General features: G+C 31.9%; 4 protein-coding genes across 5 annotated transcripts; 2 read left to right on the top strand and 2 right to left on the bottom strand.

Moving 5' to 3' along the window:
• The first annotated feature begins 4,770 nt into the window (after positions 1-4,770).
• Positions 4,771-6,901, top strand: LOC108847644 (uncharacterized). 2 transcript variants are annotated; one of them, XM_018620941.2, is made up of 7 exons: positions 4,771-4,907; positions 5,009-5,047; positions 5,389-5,469; positions 5,568-5,744; positions 5,813-5,911; positions 5,980-6,222; positions 6,445-6,901. In XM_018620941.2, exons 3-7 carry the CDS (start codon positions 5,416-5,418, stop codon positions 6,802-6,804), a joined length of 933 nt encoding a protein of 310 aa, XP_018476443.1. In that variant the 5' UTR covers positions 4,771-4,907; positions 5,009-5,047; positions 5,389-5,415; the 3' UTR covers positions 6,805-6,901. The 2 variants fall into 2 exon arrangements, with proteins under 2 accessions (XP_018476443.1, XP_018476444.1); XM_018620942.2 differs by lacking the exon at positions 5,009-5,047 and having other exon boundaries at positions 4,775-4,907.
• On the bottom strand, positions 6,818-7,755 carry LOC130494509 (pollen-specific protein C13-like). Its single transcript, XM_057006167.1, has 2 exons — positions 7,458-7,755; positions 6,818-7,333 (listed from the first exon to the last, which is right to left on the bottom strand). The coding sequence occupies exons 1-2, from the start codon at positions 7,609-7,611 to the stop codon at positions 7,008-7,010; spliced, it is 480 nt and encodes a 159-aa protein (XP_056862147.1). The 5' UTR covers positions 7,612-7,755; the 3' UTR covers positions 6,818-7,007.
• Positions 7,756-8,835: 1,080 nt separating this feature from the next.
• LOC130509912 (secreted RxLR effector protein 161-like) lies at positions 8,836-9,450 on the top strand. Its single transcript, XM_057006223.1, has 2 exons — positions 8,836-9,225; positions 9,292-9,450. The coding sequence occupies exons 1-2, from the start codon at positions 8,836-8,838 to the stop codon at positions 9,448-9,450; spliced, it is 549 nt and encodes a 182-aa protein (XP_056862203.1).
• An 11,059-nt stretch (positions 9,451-20,509) lies between these two features.
• Positions 20,510-21,777, bottom strand: LOC108846034 (zinc finger BED domain-containing protein RICESLEEPER 3-like). Its single transcript, XM_057006222.1, has 3 exons — positions 21,115-21,777; positions 20,668-20,986; positions 20,510-20,595 (listed from the first exon to the last, which is right to left on the bottom strand). Exons 1-3 carry the CDS (start codon positions 21,775-21,777, stop codon positions 20,510-20,512), a joined length of 1,068 nt encoding a protein of 355 aa, XP_056862202.1.
• Positions 21,778-25,625: the final 3,848 nt, after the last annotated feature.

Here is a 25,625-nt window from a genome sequence, read left to right as displayed (position 1 = left end):
GTGATATTTTTGGCCTTCAGAGACTCAATCACGGCACCTTTAAAAAGCGACTCTCCCCCATGGATAATTCTCAAACCGTTCTAAATCCATCACTAGCCTCGCCAGACTAGGCCCGTGTAGAGGTTGTGACCTTTTTCCCTTCAATGTATCCAGCGAAGATGGCAAGGTACGCGACCCGCTTGCGATCATCCCAAGACCACTCTTTGCATCTCTTGAGTGCTGCTATTATCTGGTCAATAGATGGCCCAGCATTGAAATTAACTCCCAACTTCGCCCAGAAAGCAGACATCGCCGGCGTAACAGGACAGTACGGACTCTCAAGGTCCTCGATGTACTCACAGTTTAGACCAGTGAGCTTTTCAAACTCTATCAGTGAAAACCTCAGCGGTTCTGGACCAACGAGACACCACAGCTCATACTTCTTCTTTATGTCAAGCTGGAAACCGAGCATGAAGTGAACCAGCCTTGAAGCCCAACCAAATCCCAGCTCTTGGAACTTGATGAAAACTCCCAACTTCGACTCCTTCAGCGCTTCATATTCTCGATGATCAAGAGCATCCTCTAAAGCAGGATGCAACGTCGTACAATCCGTGTGATACGAAATGCTCTTAATTGGGTTGGGCTCTTTCCCTAATGTATATTTCCTCCGGGGGAGTTTTGGAATATCCATGTTTTTGTCTGCAAAACAATCAAAGACAGACACAATTAAAGACAAAAACAATCAAAGACAACAACCATCTCAAACAGACAACCATCCAGTATTGAAGTTCAAGTTATAAGTTTGGAAGACTTTCCAGACGACTTATATTAAGTCGATTCTTCCAGCTGGAAGACTTTCCAGACGACTTGTATTAAGTCGTCTGGCTTATATTTAAGTCTTCCGCAAAGTCTTCCAAGACATCCAATAGAACAGTTCAAAGCCCACCTGGAAATTCAGAGAAGATATAGTCGCCTTCGACACAGCGGTTATAGATCTGCCAAAATAGACGAAAATTTAAGAAGCGCGGTCAGAACGACTATAGATAGAGACAACGTTTTATGTTCTCAATAACTTACAGGCGGCGGAGTTCGACGAGACGCCTCTGGGAGTCTCAGCGCTAGGGTTTACAGAGAACCGGCGGAGAGAAGGAGACACGAAACGGCGCTAGGTTTACAGAGAAACGGTGTTAGGGTTTAGGGAGAAACGGCGTTAGGGTTTCCTCTCAAATCTGAAATAGAGGAAGCGGCGTTAGGGTTTCCTCTCAAATCTGAAATAGAGGAAGCGGCGGTGAGAACGGTGCTTAGAACGTCGGTGATAACGGCGGAGATATAATCGGCGGTGAGAACAATGGATTAGAGAGAATCGACGGAAATCGCCTTTTAAATCGCCTTTAAGGTTTGAGAGAAACGCCGTTAGGATTTTTTTCTGAATTTCGCAAAACAGTGAATAAAAAAAACCATCTTATTTATGTCCGGTAAATATCCGGTTAGGGGTCCGGTTTGCAAGACTTACTGGTAAGTCGTTTGTGGAATACTATACATCAGACGACTTACTAGTAAGTCGTCTACCGTAAATATATTCACCAGACGACTTACTAGTAAGTCGTCCAGACCCTAAATTTAACCCCTAAACTAAATTGACTAAAATTAACTAACTAAACACGTTATAAAATCAAATTAAACTTGCTTAGTGATTACTATACACAGAAATACACATTTGGGTAAATTTCATATTTTTCAAAAATATTTTTATGCTTTCCAAAATCTAACCCTAAGAACACATACAATACTACAACATATGTTGGCAAAACCTAAACCAAAGAATATCATGACTTACTACTTTCACTCATCTATGTCGAAAACAATTCCCTTTTGTTAAAACATATGTTAGTTATATGATTTTTATTTTTCACTTATCAAAATATTTTTTACAAATTTTTTAAATTATTTTTTTTTAAAACAATACCAGACGACTTACAAGTTAGTCGTCTGGACGGAAGACTTACGGGGGTTAGAAACGTAAAAAGCATTTTGGTTTTTTTTTGTTTCTACACAAGGGGCATGTTGTAATTTCAATATTCTCTAAAGTCACTTTCGCATTTGATTCATGTTTGGGTTTACTTTTGCATTTGAAATCAAGTTGTGAGTCATATTTGGCAATTTTCTCACATCAATATTCAAATATTTTTTCTGGAAAATTATTCATTATCTACTAATTAACTGAACAAATTGAGAATGAAATAGTCAATTGACTAGTTTAAACATAATTTCTTACAAATTTTAACAATTGACTAGTTTAAACAAAATTTCATATTTTTAAACAAAATTTTATGTAATCAATGATTAACTGAGAAATATATGCGCACACAATATTTTCGCATATATTTGAATATTAAATATATTGATTGCAAATATGTGAGGAACAACTATTTTTTTTAAATATGGTCCATATCCTTTTTATATTAAAGGATAAACATTTGCAATAAATGTGTTCACACACAAATTGACACATGTCAGCTTTACAATTCAATTCAATTTTAGTTTTTGTATTTTAAAACTTTTGTATTAATAAATTCAAATTCTTTCCGAGCAAGTATTAAACAATATCATTATTGAAATAAATAAATTACAAAATTATTGAGATTCACATCAATTAAAATGATAGAATGAGAATATTTTTAGAAATTAAAAGTTTTGTATCTTGCCGAACTTGGCAATTGTTGACGTTTATGCATACGAAACATGAAAGCAACAAATAATTATGATTGGTTACAAATTAAGGAAACTTAGGTAAAAAACGACACATACAAAATTAGATCTTTAGTTTAGCCAAATATCGTTTTTTCTATGTAGAATATTCATATCAAACCAAAAATTATAAACATAATCAGATTGTAGAAAAAATCAGAAATAAAAAATCTTTAAAAGAAAATAAAATTCTCAATATCAATTGAAAACAAAATTTATGTACCTTGTGAACAGATCACATTATTTCTAACAGCAACTCTAACCCATTTCACTCGATTATGTCATGTTTTTATTCTATTTACCAAAATAATTTTATAAAAATACACGTTATTTGTTATATACTATATCAAATTTGTAGCATGCCTAACAATATTGACACGACGCCATTAAAGTATTGTCCAATAATCGTGTATGTAAAATGAGCCAACCATATTAGTTTTGCCCAGAAAGTAAGTCTTAATAAAATATTTGGATCCGAAGAACATAACTGAACTTTATTTGAAAGAAACACTAAACATAAATTAAAACTAATTAAGTACTCAAATAGATCTAAAAGATTAATATCCAGATAACCAGACTTGGACCTAATCCAAACTGAAATATTTTGGATATCAAAAATATCTAAAACACAATTATATACTTACATATATTAGTTATTTTGTAAAGTTTACATATATTAGATATTCATTAATATGAAAATATCTAAAATAACAAAATATGTTCAAAATAGTGAAAATATTTATTTTTCTCCATCTAAATATTTAATTGAACTATTTTTATGTAAATTTAAGTATTCAGTCTTACATTATTTTAAATTTATGTTTTATATTATTTTTTTTTAGATTTTGAAGATTAAGTATATTTGGATTTTTCGTTAAAAATACATAATTAAAATATATACCCGAACTCAAACCTGAACTGAATATGTAATGATTCGAACAAAATCCAATCCATATTTAAACCAAATTTGTACATATCCGAATCATATTTAAACTTCTAACTCTAAAAATGAAAATCCGAATAGATCAACTAAATCCGAACAGATATCTGAATGTTCATCCCTTGAAAAAAGTATATTGACAAATCTCTTATTACAATGTAAAATAAATAATCTAATAAATTATTCACTCCGCGGATGGCATTGATTACTGCCTAGCAAGATTTAAAGTGAAGAATGCAAATCCTTTAAAAAAATCATAATTAATAAAATTCGCAAGTTAGGTAGAACCAGTATATAAAATATTTAATGTTGAATTGTACTGAAGTATTTTATTTTTATAAAATCACCTTTAGATGACTTTAAAAATAAAACCAAACTGAAAAATCTCAGTTTCAAAATGTGACTTTTTAATTCCCGAGTATTTAGTCGGTAATTTTAATGCTTAAATATTGTGCGTTTGTCACAAAAATACACTTATCTCTTAAGGCGCAACGTGAATGTTGCATAGGAATGAATTGAAACATCCTGATATATGTGATATATGGATGAAGTCTTAATAGAATTAATTTTGCTATCTCTCTGTCACAAAAATATACTTATCACCTCGTTTGCATATTCTCAGCTAATATATTTTTAACTACAAATAATTATGTAGATCACAAAAAACAAAAAAAAGAATATGTAAAAATAAGATAACACTCTTATTAATTTTTCAGCAGTCCTATAAATTGAAAATAAATAATTTCAGTAAAAATAAAATTTTAATAATATTTGTATGATTATGTTAATTATTAATTATTAATGATAAATCATACAATATATACAATATAATAAAAAAATTCTGATAATTAATATTTTAATAGTCAATAAAATTTAAGAAGCTATTTTGAGGTTTCTATTTAAAGTTTCAAATTAGTTTATAGTTTAATTATATTTTCTACTATTTTATGGTTACATAGTGTCACAGTCGGAACATAATATTGCAGCTAAATGTTAACTTGGAAGAAAAAGAGTTGGTAGAAAAAAAAGGAACAAAATACAACAGCAGAGTAATCTATAATCGCTCACGTGTTATTTTACATCTCCCTAACTTTTATATGATTTTATTGATAAATAGTCGAATATCCATTTCGTTGTTTTCTAGCTTCACATAGGCACCATTCTTTTTGTTTGTTTGACTTTAAACTCCGATGATCTTCTGAGCCTTTCCCTCTGTTTCGATTCCCTTACTGTCTCAGAGGTTAGTTCTTAAACTTTGATTTTTTTTTTCTCTTCCATGCTCCCGTTTTTGTGATTTAATGGTTATTTTCCTTGGAAATCGGATTTGTACTTTCGGTGTAGACAAAGATCTCTCTGACCAGACATTTACGATCCTGGAAGGTGAGATTACCATCCACATTTTTTTTTAATTCCCGACCGCTAAGTTTTCTTAGCCCAACTTGGGGTTCTTACTTAGGTTTTAGATTCGTAGTTACCGTTGTGTTCAATGTTCTAAGCTCGTGTAGACAAAGATTTTTTTTTTTTGAGAAAAGGGCTTAGACAAAGATCTTACCGACCCAACATTTACGATTGTGGTCGATGAGACTAATATGAACATTTCGGATTTCCTGACAGCTAATTAGTTTTAGCTCACCCACTTTAGGTTTTAGATTCTTAATTATTGCTGTGTGTGGTGATCTTCTAAACGTTTGGATTAATGAAAACAATTAACATTTTTGTAGGGAATAAAGAAGTAAATAACAGAAATTATGAACCGTAATGGGTTTGTGAAACCTGTTCCTACTGAAGAAGAGAAGGGAAAGGTAAACCTTATAACCTGGTCGTTGTTTTTAGCTAATTTAGAGAAATCTTACAAATCAGAACCGTGAGTCTTTCTTCGTTTGTTATAATTTGACTTCAGATTGAGGAACTGAGAAAGCTGTTAGGGCCATTGCCGGAGAAACTCTCGAGTTTTTGTTCGGATGACGCAGTTTTGAGGTATTTAAGAGCCCGCAATTGGCATGTCAAGAAAGCTGCCAAGATGCTTAAAGAAACCTTGAAATGGAGAGTTCAATACAAACCTGAAGAAATCTGTTGGGTACATATTTTGAATTATGACTAAAACATTATTGTGGATGCATAAGACTAATGGGCTAATTTTGATAGGAGGAGATAGCTGATGAAGCAGAGACAGGGAAAATTTATAGATCTAGTTGTGTGGACAAACACGGACGACCTGTTCTTATCATGAGACCTAGTGTTGAGGTTTGTTCATATAAATCAAAAAGTTTGTGCTTGGTCAACGTTGGTTCTCATTATGTTGAGTTGTTCAGAATTCGAAGTCGATGAAAGGACAGATTAGATACCTTGTTTACTGTATGGAGAACGCAATCCAGAATTTGCCACCAGGGGAGGAACAGATGGTGTGGATGATAGATTTCAACGGCTATAGCTTGGCGAATGTATCGTTGAGAACTACAAGAGAGACCGCTCATGTATTACAAGAACACTACCCTGAGAGATTATCTTTGGCCATTCTTTATAATCCTCCCAAGTTCTTTGAACCCTTCTGGAAGGTAAAAGCTAAGACCTACATGATTACTTAAAAATAATTTGAAAACACATTAGTCATAGGTTAACTTTTTAGAATCCGGTTTTTAAGTTGACCCGAATCACTGATTTTTCTTTTAAACCGAATCGGACTTGGTTTCTTCAATGAGTCACAAACAGGTCCGGTCCGGTTTTCAAAACTCTGACTTAAACTAAAGCTTGGTTGGTCTAATGCGTAATGGTTATAGGTGGCGAGACCTTTCTTAGAGCCGAAGACGCGGAACAAAGTCAAGTTTGTTTACTCGGATGACCCAAACACCAAGCAGATCATGGAGGAGAACTTCGACATGGACAAAATGGAGTCAGCGTTTGGTGGAAACGATGACTCGGGTTTCAACATAGACAAGCACTCAGAGAGGATGAAAGAAGACGACAAGAAAAGGTTGGCTGCCTTGAAGGACATTGCTTCCCCTTCCCTAGACTCACTCAGCTTCTTATCTGTCTCTGATGGTGCCACCTCTGACAGTGCTCATCTCGGCTCTGAAGATGTGTCTGAGGACGAGCAACAGCCCCATGGTATGAATGAGAAGAAGGAATCTATCCCATGATGTTAGTATCCAATGATTGTAACGTCACATGAATTTATCTATTGAGACTTTCTTCTGAGACATTCTATGTTTTCTCATCATATATATATTTTTAATATTTCAGAAGTAAACAAACCATACAATGCACGAAACACAAGCTGGCGATTATAATTGAAATCCCACATGTCGCAGGAACATGGATAAAACATACTGATTGAGCATTTTTAGTCTTCAGTTTCTTGATATTGCTTCATGATCTCTGCACAGCCTGGTGAAGCTGCATCCCTTAGGAACCCCAAGTTGTTAGCGAAACGTTCGTCTGAAGCAATGCCGTTGAAACGAGTGAGGGTCACACGGGCACGGTCATGACCAGGTGAGACATTGGAGCAGCGTAACTGAGAGCTACTAACCAACATGGTATCACAGAACTGATCCTCATGGTCTTCGCTAACCAAGATCTTGTATGATCCTGTTGAGTCGGTTCTCGCCTCGTGCCTGTAGGTTAACTCCATTGTTCTCCTGTCTTTGCACTCCAATCTAACCACCGCACCTAAGGATCAAAAGATCTGAAATCTCATCTTTATTGGAAAAAAATGAAGAAACCCTAATAATACTGGATCTCAAGTTCAGATCAGAATCTGAACTTGAAAAATGGATCTCGGATGATTACGTACCAGGGATGAAAGTAGAGGCAGAAGTTTCGAAACCAGCCAGGCAAGTATCGCAATAGACACGTCCTCTGACTACAAACGGGTTCCTGTTCGGACGAGCCGACATGACTAGAGCCGGTAAAAAGCAGAGAGCAACCAGAATAATAGCTTTCGACATCGCAATATCTTGCGAAGTTTTACAAGGATGAACTTTTTGTTACGGAAGATCTGAGATTTGAAAGAGAGAAAGCAAGAGAGTAATGAGTGAGAACGGTGGAGTGGGGCACCTTTGTTGTGTGTGTCAATAAAACAGAATGATTGAGGCGTGTGAAGTGGTGTTCTCTCCTACGCGCTGAACTAGAGAAACCGTTGTTGACTGCTGTTACAAGTATCAGGCTATTGATGTGGTGGCTCACTATTATTGGCTGGAGTGTAGCTTGTTCAAAACGTCTTACCTAGATGACCACTGCTCTTTCTTTTTGTCGGCGTACTAAAGGAGTAAAGATGATAATTGCCATAATTTTGTTCTCTCTCCAACTCCATTATTTCTTACTGTGTTAGTAGCATCAGATATCTTTTTTATGGAGATTAGACTCGTATATCTCTAAGTAGGCCTGAACATTTTACCCTAGATCCGAAGATTCGACCCAGAACCGTTTCGAAAATATCCGAACCGAACCGACCCGAATGTTTAGAAGTATCTATTGGGTCTAAAACTTTCATACCCGAATAAACTGGATCCGAAAAAACCCGACCCGAATAGACCGGACCCGAAAAGAACCGAACTGAATAAACTTGACCCGACAAGAACCGATTCATACCCGATTTAAAAACATGAATATCCAAAACTATGTTTTGTTATGTTCTATTTTCTATATTTTATTTTATGATTTAATTGAAATATATTTTTGTTAACAAACTTTGTTATTATTTTTGTAACATTTTCAAGTAATATGAAGTTTTAAATGTAAAATTCAATTTTTTTCTTCTGATTTTTAATAATTTATTTTGAGTTATTTTGTAAGATTTTAGATATACATGACATATTTTGACTAAATTTGATGAAATTTGTGTATTTTTATATTTTTAAGAAAGGAATGTCTAGCAAGTTTGAGATGTCTGATCTAGGAAAGTTAACCTACTATTTAGGTATTGAGATCAAGCAAAGTAAAGATGGGATAGAGATCAAGCAAGAAGCTTATGCTAAAAGGATTCTAAAGGAAGCAATGATGGACGACTGGAATTCAAGCTCAATACCAATGGAGTTGGTTTGAAGTTATCTAAGTCAGAAGATGAAGTAGAAGTCGATGCAACTCTGTATCGGAGGAGGATAGGATGTCTCAGGTATCTCATGCACACCAGACCTGATCTCGCCTTCTCCGTGGGACTCTTAAGTAGGTATATGCAGTCTCCAAGACAGTCACACGACAATGCCTTAAATCAGGTTCTAAGATACTTAAAAGGAACTGTCGGCAACAGTTTGATGTTCAAGAAAGGAGGGAAACAGAGGCTTGTTGGTTACAGTGACAGTAGTCACAACACTGATGAGGATGATGGGAAAAGCACCTCAGGACACATATTCTTCTATGGCGACACGCCTGTAACATGGTGTTCTCAAAAGCAGCAAACGGTGGCTTTATCATCCTGCGAAGCAGAATTCATGGCAGCTACGGAAGCCGCTAAACAAGCCATCTGGCTTCAAGATCTCTTAAGTGAAATCACAGGAAAGGAGGAAGGAAGAACGACAGTCTACGTTGACAACAAGTCAGCCATATCTTTGGCCAAGAACCCTGTGTTTCACCGAAGAAGTAAGCACATCTAGAAGAGGTTTCATTTCATCCGGGAGTGTGTTGAAAAGGAGCAGATTGAAGTGGAGTTTGTGCGAGGAGAAGACCAGTGTGCAGACATCCTAACAAAGGCGTTGGCGAAGCTAAAGTTCAACGACATGAAGAAGAAGATTGGAGTTCAAGATAGTTTCAGAAGCAACATGAAACTTAGAAGGGAGAATGTTGGATAAGCTTCAGTTGCTTAGCCGACAAGTTATTCTAAAGATAAGAATCAATAACTAATAGATTTAGGATAAAGCTAAGAAGTCCTAGATAAACATGTAATAGGAGAAAGTTAAGGGTTTTCTATTACCTATATATAGTGATCTAATGTAAGAGGATCCAATGTAAGAAAGCAAGTTAAGAAAGATTAATAAAACAAAGCAAAAGTTTTATTACGGTTTGTGTTCTTGGCAACTTTATAAACTGCCAGGCATATTTCTTATTTCATATATAAACATACATTAAATCTATAGATTATACATACATATAACTCTAAATTTTATACATATCTATGAAATGGCCATACAAACTGTATACTTAAAATAAGTTTGTAATAAATCTAGAAATTATGTTACGTATGGAATATTCACCTAATAAACTGTATATTCAAGCAGTGTTTTATTGAAAGTCCCTTTAAATAAATTTATAATTCTCAAAATAGCAATACATTTTTTTGAGAACATCAAGAATAATTTCAGGCGTAAAACACGCATCCTTCTATTTGCCTATATGGAAACGAACGAGTCTAAAGTTTCGCATATAACATGAGCATAGAATTTGGAATTTTTCTAAATTTAATTCGCTTAAATCGGAACATAATAATGTGAGTAGCTTAAATTAGATATTTTTATTTTATATATATATGTAAGAATACTTCTTCTTCTATTGTACAAATAGAAACACTTCATTTATTTCCTAAATTTTTAACCCACTATCAATCCATTTCTGTTATCTACGATGAGGAAATCTCTTCTACTCTTATTCACCTTATTAATTGCCTTCATCATTCTTTCACTAGGTTTGTCTTACTATATTGCATACAGTAATTTTATAATAAAATGATTATAATAATTAGATCTTTTAAATTTTATTTTCAATATATTGTAGACCCATGTATTATTTTTGTTTACTATATAAAATATAGTATTAAATTATCTTTCAATGTAATTTCATAAATACCTAGCAGGCTAAAAAATATTAAAAAAACCGAGCCAAACATTTTTGTGTTAAACTTAAAAGGATCAACCCGTAAATATTTTAAGAGTTTATTTCCTATTTTTATTTTAAAAATTTATAGTATTTATATATACATGATGAAGAAATACTGTGATAAAAAATTCTAGATATTCTCATTGTTATCATCTATTTCTTTACATTTTTCATGCACATAAAATATCTTAACCAGCATTTTTCATAATTGGATTTATTATATTTCTAATGTAAATTCATGTTATATTTTGAATCATCACATTATATATGTGTATATATATATATATATATATATATATATATATATATATTATAGTTAATATGTTATGATTTTCCTATATATACAACAGTTGTGTTTAAAACTGCAATTTTTTATTAATATGCACACGATTCTTCAAAATATTTCTTCAAAAAATGAAAAATAATATTTCGTTCAAATAATATTTTTTATTTACTAATAAAATCTATGTGTCTTTTTATTTATAATGCTTAAAAAATGGTTTACTAAGAACTTTTTGATGATAAATAAGTTTTATAATTAATTCAATAAACATTATTATTATTTTCCTCCCTTATAATTGAAATTTTTTATCTAACAGGAATGACGACAAATGCGCAGAAAAAGGAAGAAAAACTATGTCCTTCTCCAATCAAGTTAGGCCGTTTTTGTCTTCCAGCACTATGTCGAAGTGAGTGTAAGAAGAAATTCCCAACTCCTCGTATTGGTTTGGGTAGTGGTTTTTGTGCAGATTTAGAGAAGGGAATTTGTAACTGTGCTGTTCCTTGTGGTTCACGCTAAATGTTGTGAATATAATACACAACCTAAATTCTATATTACCGTTTTAACTATAAATGTCTAAATATTTTTAGTGTCATTAAAATAAAGTATTATGATATTTGTATCGGATCTTTGGTTTATTTATAATAAATAACAATATGAATGTTAAATAATTGCAATCTTTATTAATAAAATTGGACTTTTTATAAATAAATGATCTATAGTGTCATCTCTACTTGATTTATTCTCTTTCCGTCAATTAGACCAATTAATAAATCAAAAAATAGTTGCTCAATAATATTTATAAATTATGTGTATTTTTAAAACAATTGAATGAATTTAGAATTAATAAATCAGAAAATGTCTAAAACAGTGAAACAAATGTTTATAGGTTGAGTTTTTAAGGTACACATTGTTGCTTTTAATGTGACATTAGCCTTCTGTATAATATATGTTTTAGCTCATGAGTGGATTTATGTGACTCATCTTAGGTAAAGTAAGAATAATATTTCATTCCGAATGTTGAGGTGAATAATATTTTTTATGTATTATTTAAAAAATTAATTAGTTAGCAAACTCAAACATGATAAGTAAATTTACTTTCCATTTACCTTTATATATGTTTAGATTAGTGATTGTTATCAAGATAATTTATTTTTACTTTTATATACTTTAAAATTGTCTAAAATTTATAGTTTGGCGATTTCATACGAAGAAATATATAAAAATTACATGTGAGATATTTCAAGATTAATTTTTTAGATTTTCTTTCTATTTATATTTTTTGTTAGTACCCCTAAAAAAGCAAGCCTATAACGAATTATGTTTCTGTATTTAGTTTTTTTTTACGGTAAGATTTTTTTTATGATGTCTATCTTCCCAATAACATTAGGATGGACCTTTAAAATCAAAATATTTCTATTTTGAAATTTAAATAATAGAAAAAAATTATCTAATAGGAATGTTTTTCTAAGTGGCTAGACATAACATTTGTTTGTAAGTTTGGCCATAACATGTATGAATGTGTTTTGTGTATATTTTCTTAATAGCATTATTGTGGTTTCTTGAGTGATTTGAATGATATGTGAATACGATGTTAGAATGTATTCTTTACCATTTGTAAAAAAATACTATATATGCATGATATATCAAAGATCCTTAATATATAAATTATTATATATGTATATGTTGATGTTTAATTTTAAATTTTAGATATTTGTAAAAGTATAATTAATTATTTATTTTTTAAATTTTTATAGATTTATTGTTTATTACTTAGTTCAAAAAACATTATGGTAGCAAAATAAATAGACCCAACTTGATTTTGAACTTATTCACGTATATATTGAAATAATAATATTTTTTTTCTTTCTTCTTTATTTTGCCATTTTATAATCCTTGATGTTTTATTTTCTTCTTACTTCTTTGCATATTAATATTATCTATTAATTTTTATTCATTTTATTTATTAATTTGTTACTGATTGATAGATATTGGCATATAGCTAGTAAATTTCTGAATATTTTATGTTATTAAAAGATTAATAATTAGATCATAGACATTCTTCGTGGCCCTTTTGCCACTTCTTCTTTTTTTTTTTTGCCACTTCCTTGTATACCATAAACTTTTCTTTCCAGTATGTAATAATCCATGAATAACCAAATTACATAAAATAATTTGGGCCATTTTGCCACTTTGTTATATGCTTTTGCGGCCCAATTCACATCGGCGAAGACGAAGCAGTCATTCATCACTTAATCCTCTGTTAGCTCATGTGTTGTGCACTCTCTGCTCCACAGCTTCAGATGCATAGTTGATCCTCTTTGTTACGTGGAAGTTTTGGTTCATGTCCTTGATGTTTTTGTTCATCATGCTTATATCAGATGTGTTTTAATTGCTCACAACAACATACTTTATGTTAGAGAAACAACTCTTGAGGAATTAGAAATTGTCTTGCTCCTTGAAGGCTTGAAGCTCATGTTAATAGTGTTTCAGCTGGGTCACTTCTACACAGAGCTTGTAGAGATAGTGTGGCCTTTCTTAGAACAAATAACTGTTTCTGGGACACATTTAAAAGCTTAGAAGTTAGATAACAAATGGACTTCAATAGTTGGTAGTATTCAATACAAATACAATTTGTATTGTCAGGGCTCGTATCTTTCGAAGGCTGTTTGCTTAAGTTGATCTTTACAGTCCTTGCAGCAACAAATTTTGTTCATCAAGGCTTTTTTTTTATTCTTTTTTCTTCAGTATGTTTGCGTTGTGTGTGATTCAATAAGGGAAGGTTCGTGATGTGTACGATCCTTCATTTGCTTTCCGTTTCCTTTCCTATATGTTTGTTTGTTTTTTCTTTTGAACACAATTTCTCTATGTTTATTATGTTTCCTTTTTAATGAATAAATGGCTTGTTTTATTTTCTGAGTCTATTATACTAAAACATGCACGTGAGTCCATGACGTATTGATAAATATACCCGTCATTTGAAAGAGCTGGTCAGAGTCTAGTTTATATTCAGATAAAAAAATCTTTCTTACAACTTGTGTGACTTTGTTTTGTGAAAGACAACTACTTGAAGAATTTAAATTCCTCCATGAAATCCATCTATCGATCGGGAAGCAAACCATATACTCATGGCTTGAGGAATGTAGCATTAATTCTTCCCCTTACTCAATCGATGCGGTTGCGTATGTGCTTATCCACATAAGCAATTAGGAGAGTCGGCTTGTTTTCTAGAAATGAATCACCAAATTAAGAACGCATGCAGGGCCATAGCTTTAAATTTTAGAGCGCTGCATCATTGATCATAAATAAGATCAATTTCATATATGAAAGCACATCAATCATAATCTGCAGTTTTAGTTTTAGATACAATTGGTCCAATCCGAACAAATCTGATTGGACAAAAAATGGATCGTGTGGACCCTACACCATACAAAATGAATCCCCATATACTAACATACTAGACTTATTCTTAGGTTCACCCCTAGAGTGAACCTAAAGGTTCACCCAACCAATAGGAATCACCCATTTCACAATTGATATCTTTTAAAAAAGGAAATAAATATTATCAAGTTATATTATATTTTTAAAATAAAAATGTTAAAATAAACAAAAATAGTAATATATGCAACAAAATTTTTTTTTAAATATTTTAATTCCGTCGTCAAAACACTAAACATTAAACTCTAAACTCTAAACTAAAAACATTAAACACTAAATCTTAAAAATACCAAATCCTTAATCCTAAAAAGAGTTTAGGGATTAAGATTAAGGTTTTAGTATTTTTAAGATTTATTGTTTTAGTGTTTTGTTTTTTTAGTTAAAATTTAGGATTATCCAAGTATTTATGATTTACCTAAGGGTTTAGGGTTTAGAGTTTAGGGTTTAGTATTTCGATGATGGCATTAAAATATCTAATTTTTTTGCATATATTAGAGTTTAGGGTTTAGAGTTTAAGATTATACAAGAGTTTAGCGTATACCCAAGGGTTTAGCGTATACTTAACGGTTTAGGGTTTATGATTTAGGGTTTAGGGTTTATGATTTAGGGTTAAGAGTTTATTTTTTTCGATGATGTTAAAAATATATTTTTAAATCATTTTTTAACTACTATTATTTTTATTTGTTTTCATTTTATTTATTTTAAAAACATAATATAACTTGACAATATTTTGTTTCCATTTTAAAAAGATATCAATTGTGAAATGAGTGATTCCTATTGGTTGGGTGAACCTCTAGATTCACTCTAGGGGTGAACCCAAGAATAACTCAGCATACTACTAGTACATACTGTTCGGGATCATGGTTCAAATATGACTCTGCTTAAACGCCATGAATTTGATCATAACCGTTTGATATTGTTTGTTTTGTGTCTGTGATTCAATAAGGGAAGGGTCATGGACTCATGACACCATATGATCCTTCATCAGCTTTCTGTTATTTTCCTTTTCTAGATGTTTACTATATGTCTTTTCTTTAAACCAAATTAGAGATTTGCTCGCACACCAATGCAGATGTTAATTTTTATCTTTTTATAAATTGATATTTTGTTTTCCATGATTAGTGTTATATATTTTAATACTTGTACTAGATTTTAATTCGTACATCCGTGCATATATTTTCCATTTTATAAATGTATTTGATATTATTAAAAATATTTTAAATATATAATTTTGATTTTAGTATTATATATTTGTAGCTCGATAATATTATTGTTATATATTATTATTCGGCATTTTTAATATATAGTGATTTGTTTAATACTTTTTACTCTGTTATTAATATTTATTACTTACTAATATAGTTTTGAGTTAGATATAATAAAATAAAAATATGAAATAATCAAATAGATAAAATTTTTAAAATATATTTTTATTTAATTTATACAATTTGCTATGATGCACTTTTAAAATTTATTTATTTATATTACAGAAAAGAAATATGTTTAAGATAGTTTATATTTACATGTTGTGTTTAAAAAATATAATTTAACATATATTATTTTAGTATTTAACGAGACTTATAAGTAAAAAAATATTTTGTTTAAATAATATAGACCTATTATTTTAGTAAATTTTATACATAGTAGCATCTATCATATTATTTTAGTATATTTTACTGATATAGAATATTTTTAATCATATTAAGTTTTATTTTTATTTTTAGTTAAGATTTCAAAATATTAGTTTGCTTTAATTTTTACACCATATATAGTTTGTTTTTTTCGTGGTGCATTTCAAAAAGTTATTTTTTATTATCTATGATTTTATCTTTTGTAAAATTTGAAATATTATCATTTTGAGTTTGAAAAGTTATTTTCTAAAGTTTATATTTTGTCAAAAATAGAAAAATACACTACTATTTTTGAGTTTGGAAGATTACATGATTTTGAATTTATTTTTGTTACTACATTAATAAACTATTTTATAAAAAAATATTTGAAATTTTGGTAATATTTTCTGGTTTTTTCTCTGATATCATTATAATTAAAAAATACATAATTAAAATTTGATTTGTCATTAATATTTTAAATGCATTATTAAAATTTCATAGTTTTCTAATAACATATTTTAAAGTAGTATATGGACTAAATGTTATTATATACTATTATATTTTTGTACTTAAACATTTTAAACAATATACTGTTGAGAGTTTCAAAATAAATAAATAGATGATATATAGTTGTAGATATAAAAGTTTAACCTATGTTATTAATTTTTGTATAAAATATTATATAGTTACAAATTTTAACTTATTTTAATGATGATTGATAATTTATTTAAATGAAACAATCTAAAAATAAATTTGTTAATTTACCTATTTAATATATTTTGTCATATTTAATTCATATAGAACTTCTTTTATATAATAAAAAAAATTAATTTAAAAAAAATAGTACTAATTTTGTTTTTTAAAATAAAATTTTACTTAACATTGTAACAATTTTATATTACTAATTAGGAAATTAATTAATATATTATTTTATAAAAATATTTAAATATTTAAGTATTATTTTGTTTGATTCTTTCTCAGCAGATTTTTTATAATTAAAAAAATAAAATCAAATTTATAGTTGTTTTCTTATCAATGTAAATAATCAAATATATCATATTAACTAATTCTTTTTGTGGTTTTACTAGGACTTATTAATAGTAGATAAAAATTAGGACCCTAAATTAATAGATTAGATGTTTTATACATGAGAATCAAATCTGAATCAAGTTGGATAATATGAATACTTTTTATTTAGTTTTTGTGTTAGGTTATTTTTAGGTTAAAATACCCGAACAGAAACAATTAACATGATTATTTTATATAATATCTAAATATATTTCAGATATATTAGTTTTTGGATATTTTTAGATTTCTATACATCAAAACCGAATTCATCTGGATTTGAGAGGATCTAACACGAAACCCACCAAAAATTTTGTACTATGCGAATGAAGCTTAATTTCAAAACCCAGAAATTGATACCCAAACGAAATAACTCGTACCTAAATGAGTACCCAAATGTCTGTATCTAATTGATTCTATAAACAAATAAAAAACTTGTTGTTAAACATTTTGAATTCTTATCACAAATAGAGTAATTTCATTTAAATATGTCCAATTATTATGATTAATATAATAATATGTAAAGAAATATTGTTAAAATATTATAGTAATAATAATTAATGAAATACTATTTGTTTGTTTTCTTGCACCATGTGCAGTAAAATAATTTAAAATATTTTTAACGAATAAATATAAATCATATTTAAAAATAAAAGATTTTATTAATATTGTAAATTTTCTTTTTCTTATCAATGTTTTAATATAAATTTGATTTAATTAAACATAAAATTAAGACAAAAATAATTTTGTTTGTTTTAATTTATATTTAAGAATATGCATGTATGTATTTAAAATTATAATCTTATATAGATTTTTTATCTATTTATTTTAATTACATATATTAAATAAATTTGTAAAGGTTGCATAATTATAAAAAATTAAAGTTTAAATAATATATATAAAATTTGTAGATATATAAGAAACTAATTGTTTTACGATTAAAATTTTATAATTTTGTAAAAAAGTTGTGTACATTTTTGAAAATTTTAATAATAAAATTTTATAATTTAAAAATATATAATTAAATGATATTTTCGAAATTTGTAATGTCATATTTGAATATATTTATTTTAGTGATGATTTATGAGTTATTGACATATTCTAAAAAGATCCAAAATGTAAATCGACATTAAATGTAATATATAAGATATTACCATATTTTAAAAAATTTACCAAAAATACAAATTAACATTAAATATAATTTTCCATGTCATATTAAGCTATAAGCCATGTCATCAATTTTACTAACCATGTCATATTATTGTAGAGAGGACATGTGACAAAATAACTTCTCAAATAATGTATAGGAGATTTAAAAAGAGTGAAAAAATTGATGTACAAGATATATTAAAACACTTCAAAATAACTAAATTATATTTTGCACTTATATAATAAATCACGTCAAATTATTCAGAAAGAAAAGTGGCAAGAATTAATTAAAAATGCAATGAAAATATGTAAAAACTCACTTTTTTTTTTGACACCCCACTTATATAATAAACTCACTTTAAAATAGATACCTATTGTTTTGTACTTCAACTTTAGTAGAATAGATATGATAATCTCCTGATTTCTTCAAAGAAATCTCAGGATAAAAAATAAATTAAGAACACATATAGCCTTAGCTTTTAATCAAATGAATGAAGATGGATGCATTGAAAACTTTGAAAGCACATATAGGGTGTGATTGGTAGTTGATGCATGTGTTATCCACAACCCTATTTATTTATAGAGCACTAAATTCAGAGCATTCAAACTTTAAGTTTTTTATTTAAAACACAACTCTTGAAATAACTTACAGCTTTAAATAAACAACTTACAGATGTACAAGTGTTCTGCAGCGACAAATATCCCAAACAATTTTTAGGACTTTCTAAAAATCTAAAGCAATGAAACCTAAAGCCAAAACAAAAAGTTTACAGATTTTTTTTACAGCAAAATTTTTTAAATTACAGCCATTACCAGTCAGACCCGTACTGTAGGTTTTGATATTCAACTGAATTTTAATCTTATTAAAATCATATGATCTGGTAGTTATACAAAGACAAAGCGGTGTAACATATTTCCTTGCTTTGTCGTATAAGAAAACAATATTTATTATGTATAAGGAAATATATAACTAGATATATGTTAATATCTCCATTTCTCCCTCAAGTTGAAGCATGAGAATCTTGAATACCTAATTTAGATACTAACTTTTGAAATGGAACTAGTACAAATGCTTTAGTCAATATATCTACTGCGAGTTTGTACGTATATGTTCTTCACTGAGTGACAATCATTCTCAGTAAGTTTTGTTCTTTCATGAAATATCAGGTTTGCAGCTGAATCACATCTTTACTATCACAGAAAAATTGAGCAGGAGTAAACTGTTCAAGACCCAGTTCTTTCAAAAGCTTACGAATCCATTTAGTCTCTTGCAAGTCAGTCGCCATATACCTGTAATCTGCTTCGGTATATGAATGTGATCCAATGCTTCTTAGTCTCCCATGCAATGGGTGATCCACCAAGCATAACCACGAATGCGCTGAGTGATCTTCAGGTAAGAGGAAAAAATAACAAATCAGCATCACAGTAGACAGAAAGTGTGAGATCAGGGTAGGACTGGAGCAAGACTCCTTAACCTTGTGTTCCATCCAGAAATTGCACAACACTGAGAGAAGCAAGCAAATGAGCTTCTTTTGGATGCTTCATATATAATTTGCGAAAAAATATGAACTGAGTAACACAACTCTGCCTGAGTATCCAGAAGGTAAATTAGCCTACCAACAAGCCGTCTATACTTGATCTGCAAATGTCGGTCCCTTTGCTTTAGTAAGTTGATGATTTTGTTCAAGAGGTGTGTGAGCTGGTGTACAATATAGATTGCATGCGTATTTATTCATTTACAAATACTATTTAAAATTTATATTATTTATAAGTTTTGATTATAATTTAAATATAAATACATCAATGCCAATTACTTATAGGGATGTCAAATGGGCTGTCCATTTCCAGTGGGCTTGTCCAAGTGGATAAAGTAGCCAACTGGACATTTTTTTTGAAGTCCAAATTGTTCCAAGTCCAAATTGTCCAAACCTAATTGCCCAATTCCAAATGGGCCATCCGCGAAAGCCCAAATACACAATCAGTGTTAAACATCTAAAATTTCATTTTTAACATATTTGATCATGTTTTGTGAGAAGTATCATACATAATGTAAAAGCTTAAACATAGATAAGTATTACACATAGTGACATAGATACAGTATTACACATAGATCATCCAAAAGCATAAAATAAGCAATTATCTAAGATAATGAAACTTCAGTCTTCTCTTTTCTTATTCATCTTCTTGGCTTCTTCTATTTCCTGTTTCATACAAACATACTAAGAAGGCCATTCAGTTTCTTCTAATGATACAACAAACATAATGAAATGCACATACCAAGCGAGCAAAATGAACCAGAAACTATAAGTGATCATAGCAGCCGCAAGTTATAAGTTAAATAAGTGATCATCCGTTTATAAACTTCAAGATACACAGACCAATAAACCAAGTTAAATAAGTGATCATCCGAGCAAAACAAAGATCAGAACAGTTCCTAAGATCAGAGTCTGGTTCAGACAAAAGAACATAATAAACAGAGACCAAACAAGCATACCTTTAGTTGAGTCGGATCCTCTTGTTTACACCTTCTTCTGCTTCCTTATCCAAGGCATCTTCATCTTCCTCATCCAAATCGACCCCACCTACAAAACAGAGAAGTTACTCAGTAGTTTCACATATCAAATTTCAATAAACAAGAGAAAGAAGTTACTCACGTATCACTTCAAAAACTCTAAGCCAGTTCCTAGTACAGATAAGTGCTTGAACATTTGATGGGAGAAGCCTGCTCCTGTACTTGCTGAGAACTTTACTTCCGGCACTAAAGGACGACTCAGACGACACTGTTTTTATAGGTATGCACAGGATATCGCAGGCCATTAGAGACAGCTCCTTAAAACGGTTTGCGTTGTCCCTCCAATACTCGATGACATTTAACTTCATATTTGCCACCATGTCAAGAACAGGTTCACTCAAATATATATCAAGAGCAGATTTCTCTGCTCCTGCTTGTTGAGAAAAGAATGCATAGAAGCCCTGGCCAAAAAAAATCAAGAGATTAAATACACTGTATATATTTCTATCGTTTCAAAAAAATCAAGAGATTAAATACACGACTTTGACAGGAAGTCAGTTTGTTTCAGTTTCAGTTTCAAAAGACTTACACCATAGCCAGCTGGTGGAGCATCTGCATCTGCTTCTTGTGAACAATGTGCACTAGTACTATTCTTCTTGTAAACTCCATACAGCTTCACCAACTTTTTGCGTATGTAATCAATTTTGCACTTACAAGTTCCTGGATCTAGAGAGTGGTAGCAGTACTCCAAGACCTTGAACTTCATCCTAGGATCTAACACTGCTGCAATTGCCAGAATGTCGCTATAATCTTCCCAGTACTTAACAAACTTTAACCTCATGGAAGCCACCATATCAGCGATCAATCCATCTTCATGGAACTCGTTTGCTGTCAACCAAGTTTGAATTTTCCATACTTCCATGAAGTACAGATTCGCTGTAGGGTAAGAAGAGCCGGAAATAAGGTTTGTCATCTGATCAAACGGCTGTAACAAACCAGAAATGAGTTTAGCTCTTAACCACTCCAAATCTGTAGGTAAGCTCTGGTAACTTGTCTCGATCTCTGCAAGATTCTTGAATGCTTCTTTGTAGTGAAAAGCCCTAGACAGCATGCGATATGTGGAGTTCCACCACGTAGAAACATCCAGAATTAAAGCCCCTTTCTTAGCGACCCCAACATACTCCACGCAGCCTTGAAACAATATAGTATAAAATAAACTTGTCGCACCGGCATTCTTGAGACCAAAGGGCATTACCTTGTAGAAATAGATGCCGCGGTCAGTGATGAAGGCCGTCTTCTCTCGATCATCCGGATGCATCATTATCTGGTTCAAACAGTTGGCGTCCACCGTGGGGCATGGAGAAGTATCTTCGAAGAAGATTGAACTCGTCACCGTTCGCTCTCTCGTGATTACTCGACACGGTTCGTTCTCTCGCGGTTACTCGGCACGGTTCGCTCTCTCGCGGTTACTCGTCACCGTTCGCTCTCTCGCAGTTATTCGACACCGTTTGCTCTCTCGCGATTTACTCGACACGGTTCGTTCTCTCGCGGTTCTCGGCACGGTTCACTCTCTCGCGGTTACTCGTCACCGTTCGCTCTCTCGCGGTTATTCGACACCGTTCGCTCTCTCGCGATTACTCGACACGGTTCATTCTCTCGTGGTTACTCGGCACGGTTCGCTCTCTCGCGGTTACTCGTCACCGTTCGCTCTCTCGCAGTTATTCGACACCGTTCGCTCTCTCGCGATTACTCGACACGGTTCGTTCTCTCGCGGTTACTCAGCACGTTTCGCTCCCTCGCGGTTATTCGACACCGTTCGCTCTCTCACGGCTACTCAGTACGGTTCGCTCTCTTGCGGTTACTCGGCACGGCTCGATCTCTCGCGGTTACTCGGCACGGCTCGATCTCTCGCAGTCACTCGGCTTGGTCTTTATCAGTTACTCGGCACCGCGGTTACACGACCACAAGGTTGAGAGTCTTGCGGTTACTCGGACGTGGAGAAGAAGATTCATCTCGCTTCCCTTTGCAACTCTTTGTCGATCACAATTTCAGGTGAGGGTATGTGCACAAGTGGAGGCTTTTGGTCGGCTCATGGCGCAGTTTCTCGCTGAGAGCTCATCACATTTCCAGGTAACAGAGGCAAAGTTCTGGTATGATTTTGTCTCTCTGATCCTCATTGAATATGGACTTTTGCCAAGCTACTTACGCTAAGGCACGAGTACAGCTTACCTTTTTTAGAAATGGGTGTACAAACTTGCTTTTTACTAGGCACGAGTTAGTCGTAAACTCGTCTTTTACTAGGTACGAGTTGAATAAACTTGTCTTCTGCTAGACATAAGTTTCATTCAACTCACCTTTTTCTAGACACGAGTTACCGACAACTTTCCTTTCATCGAGCACGAGTTTAGTAAACTCTTTCTTTACTAGGCATGGCTTACTCGCCGAGCTATAGTTCTTAGGCATGGGTTTGATAAACTCGCCTTTTACAAGGCACTAGTTATACGCCGAAGCACGGTAAACTTGCCTTCCACTAGGCACGAGTTACTCGCCGAGCTACGACTCCTAAGCACGAGTTTATTTAAACTTGTCTTCTACTAGGCACAAGTTCAAAGTAAACTCGCTTGGATCGTTAAATGTAAAAGCGCTGAGTCCATTGTCTTATAAACCTCTTCGTAAAATTTGTAGAGATCAACTTCATCTCTCTCAACGAACTGGGGGGGCTAACTGTTGGACATGGGTTTTATCCCCAACAAAGCTTATAAGATAATGAGCTCAGCCCATTTAAAAAGAGGTTATTAGGAAACCCTGGACCTTGTCCTTCTATAAATAAGGAGGCACCTCCTCCTTAGAAAAGATCTTCTCATTGATCTCTTGCCTTTCTTCTCACTTTTTAGAGAGAAACACCACATCACATGCTTTCTTCTAAGCATTTGTGACCTTTCGTTGTAGAACTACGATTGGCTTGATCCCCTTTTGGGGTACGTAGGCATCCCTTCACCGGGTCCAGCTATAACATATTACACCTCTTTTACTCTTCAACCATCTAGTTCAAGCTCAGCATGAAGACTTCTCCTAATCCCACCATCAAAATCAGTCTACCCCTTGTACAGCATCGATTTCGGTTCAAACAGCGGCGGCGGTTACGCCCATCAGAATCACCAACAACAGTTTCAGCAAGCCACGTCACAGCAGCAGCAGCAGCCGCATCGATACCAACAGCAACAACAGTGGCTTCGAAGACCACCACCCCAGATCTCTCCCGGTACCAGTAATGGTGATGCTGTTGTGGAAGTCGAGAAAACTGTTCTGTCCGAAGCCATCGACACAAAGTTAGTAGTTTTGTCTTGTTGCTTATCCAAATTTGGAATTGCTTTCGATTTATCTCGTTCCTAGAGTGTGAATTATACTGTTTAATGTTGTTTTCTTTTTAGTGCGTGTGGTAACGTTTATCAAGCTCACTCACGTGGCTGGCCTGCACCAAACATAAACAAACTCACTCACGTGGATTTTGATGGTTTTTATAACCATCAAAATCCCTAAGAGATATAATCCTTCCTCATAGCCGCCATATTGAAGAGTTCCTTGAGTAACTCTAATTTGTTTGTTGTTCTCTTCAATTTGTTTGTTGTTTTGTTTCGATTCCTTATCTATTTTTCCATCGTCTGACTGTTCGCGCACAGTCAGATGATGGAAAAATAGAAAAAGCATTACGAGTTAGCTACGATGGATTAGAGAGGAAAGAACATCAAGCTTTATTTCGTCACATTGCATGTTTCTTTAAAGGTGATGAAATCAAGAACATTAAGTTGGTCCTTGCAGATAGTGAGAATGTTGATATAGGTCTAGAAACTCTAGTTGACAAGTCCCTCATACGTATAATAACATCACTAAATAAAAATATTGTTGAGATGCACTACCTAGTTGAAGAAATGGGAAACGAAATTGTTCGCGCACAGTCAGACGAGTCTGTGTACTTGCAAGAATAACCACAGACTTTTCAGTCCAATTATTCACACAACTTATTAAAAGTAGTCAGGGTTGTGATTTTATTACACACAACAATACATGTGTTTGTAGATAGCCTGAACTTGACGTATCAGCTAGTGTTACTATAAACTACAGACCTTTGTAGATTGAGACTCTAAGCTTAGTCTGATTGGTAAAATTATGAATTGTACTTTCTTCAAGTACACACTTGCATGAGTACTTTTACCTAAACTCCATCAATTTGCACTTACAATGTTAATGAGGAGAAATTGACTACAACAAAGTTTATCGTAAATAATTGATCTTTTAGTCTACGAATTTCTGAATATTAATTACTTATATTTTACATTGCAGAATCCTTATTAAAATGCATTGTACTTCTTATCAAAGTTAAAGTAGAACTTACAATGACAATACAGTGTATTTATTTTGGTTAAAATAATATTTAGATCATGGGTCGGATTAGTTGAGTTATAACCCATAAATATTGTTGTAAGAATTTAGTTTGTAATTTTTTTTTTTTTGTAATTTTTATCGATATAGTTTAAGTTTTTTAGCTGTAGAAAAAACATTATTACTTTTAAACAGTTGGTTGAAATAAAATAGCAAAACAATGAACACCAAAAATAGGACTGCTGATTTAACAGGAAAGAAAATAGTAAAACAATGAACACAAAAAATAGGATTGTTGATTTAACGGGGAGAGGAATCTATTAAATTACTTAAAAACTAATTCGAAACAAAAGTTATAAGAAATTATAAGTGAATTGAAACATTTCTACAATCCAACCAATCTAACTAAAATATAATTAATTTTCTGTTAAAAGTTTTATTCTGTATATCAAAAGTTATATTCTGTTAAACATTGCTCATCACCCTGTATATATATTTTAATAACAAAAATATTAAAGTTAGTTTTGTAGGACAAAACAAAAAGAATAATCTTAAATAATTTTAAAACTGTCTAGCAACTTATATTTTAATAATAACTTCTAATATATGTATGCTAAAATATACATACAAAATATATAATTAAGTTTAAAAATTAATCAAAAAACCCAAGCGTAGCCCGGGCTCAACCCTAGTAGTAAGTAAAATATTTAGGAAGGACTT

This window comes from Raphanus sativus, chromosome 3 (genome assembly GCF_000801105.2).
Source record: "Raphanus sativus cultivar WK10039 chromosome 3, ASM80110v3, whole genome shotgun sequence".
Lineage (NCBI taxonomy): Eukaryota > Viridiplantae > Streptophyta > Magnoliopsida > Brassicales > Brassicaceae > Raphanus > Raphanus sativus.
This window is presented reverse-complemented; position numbering and strand designations above follow the sequence as displayed.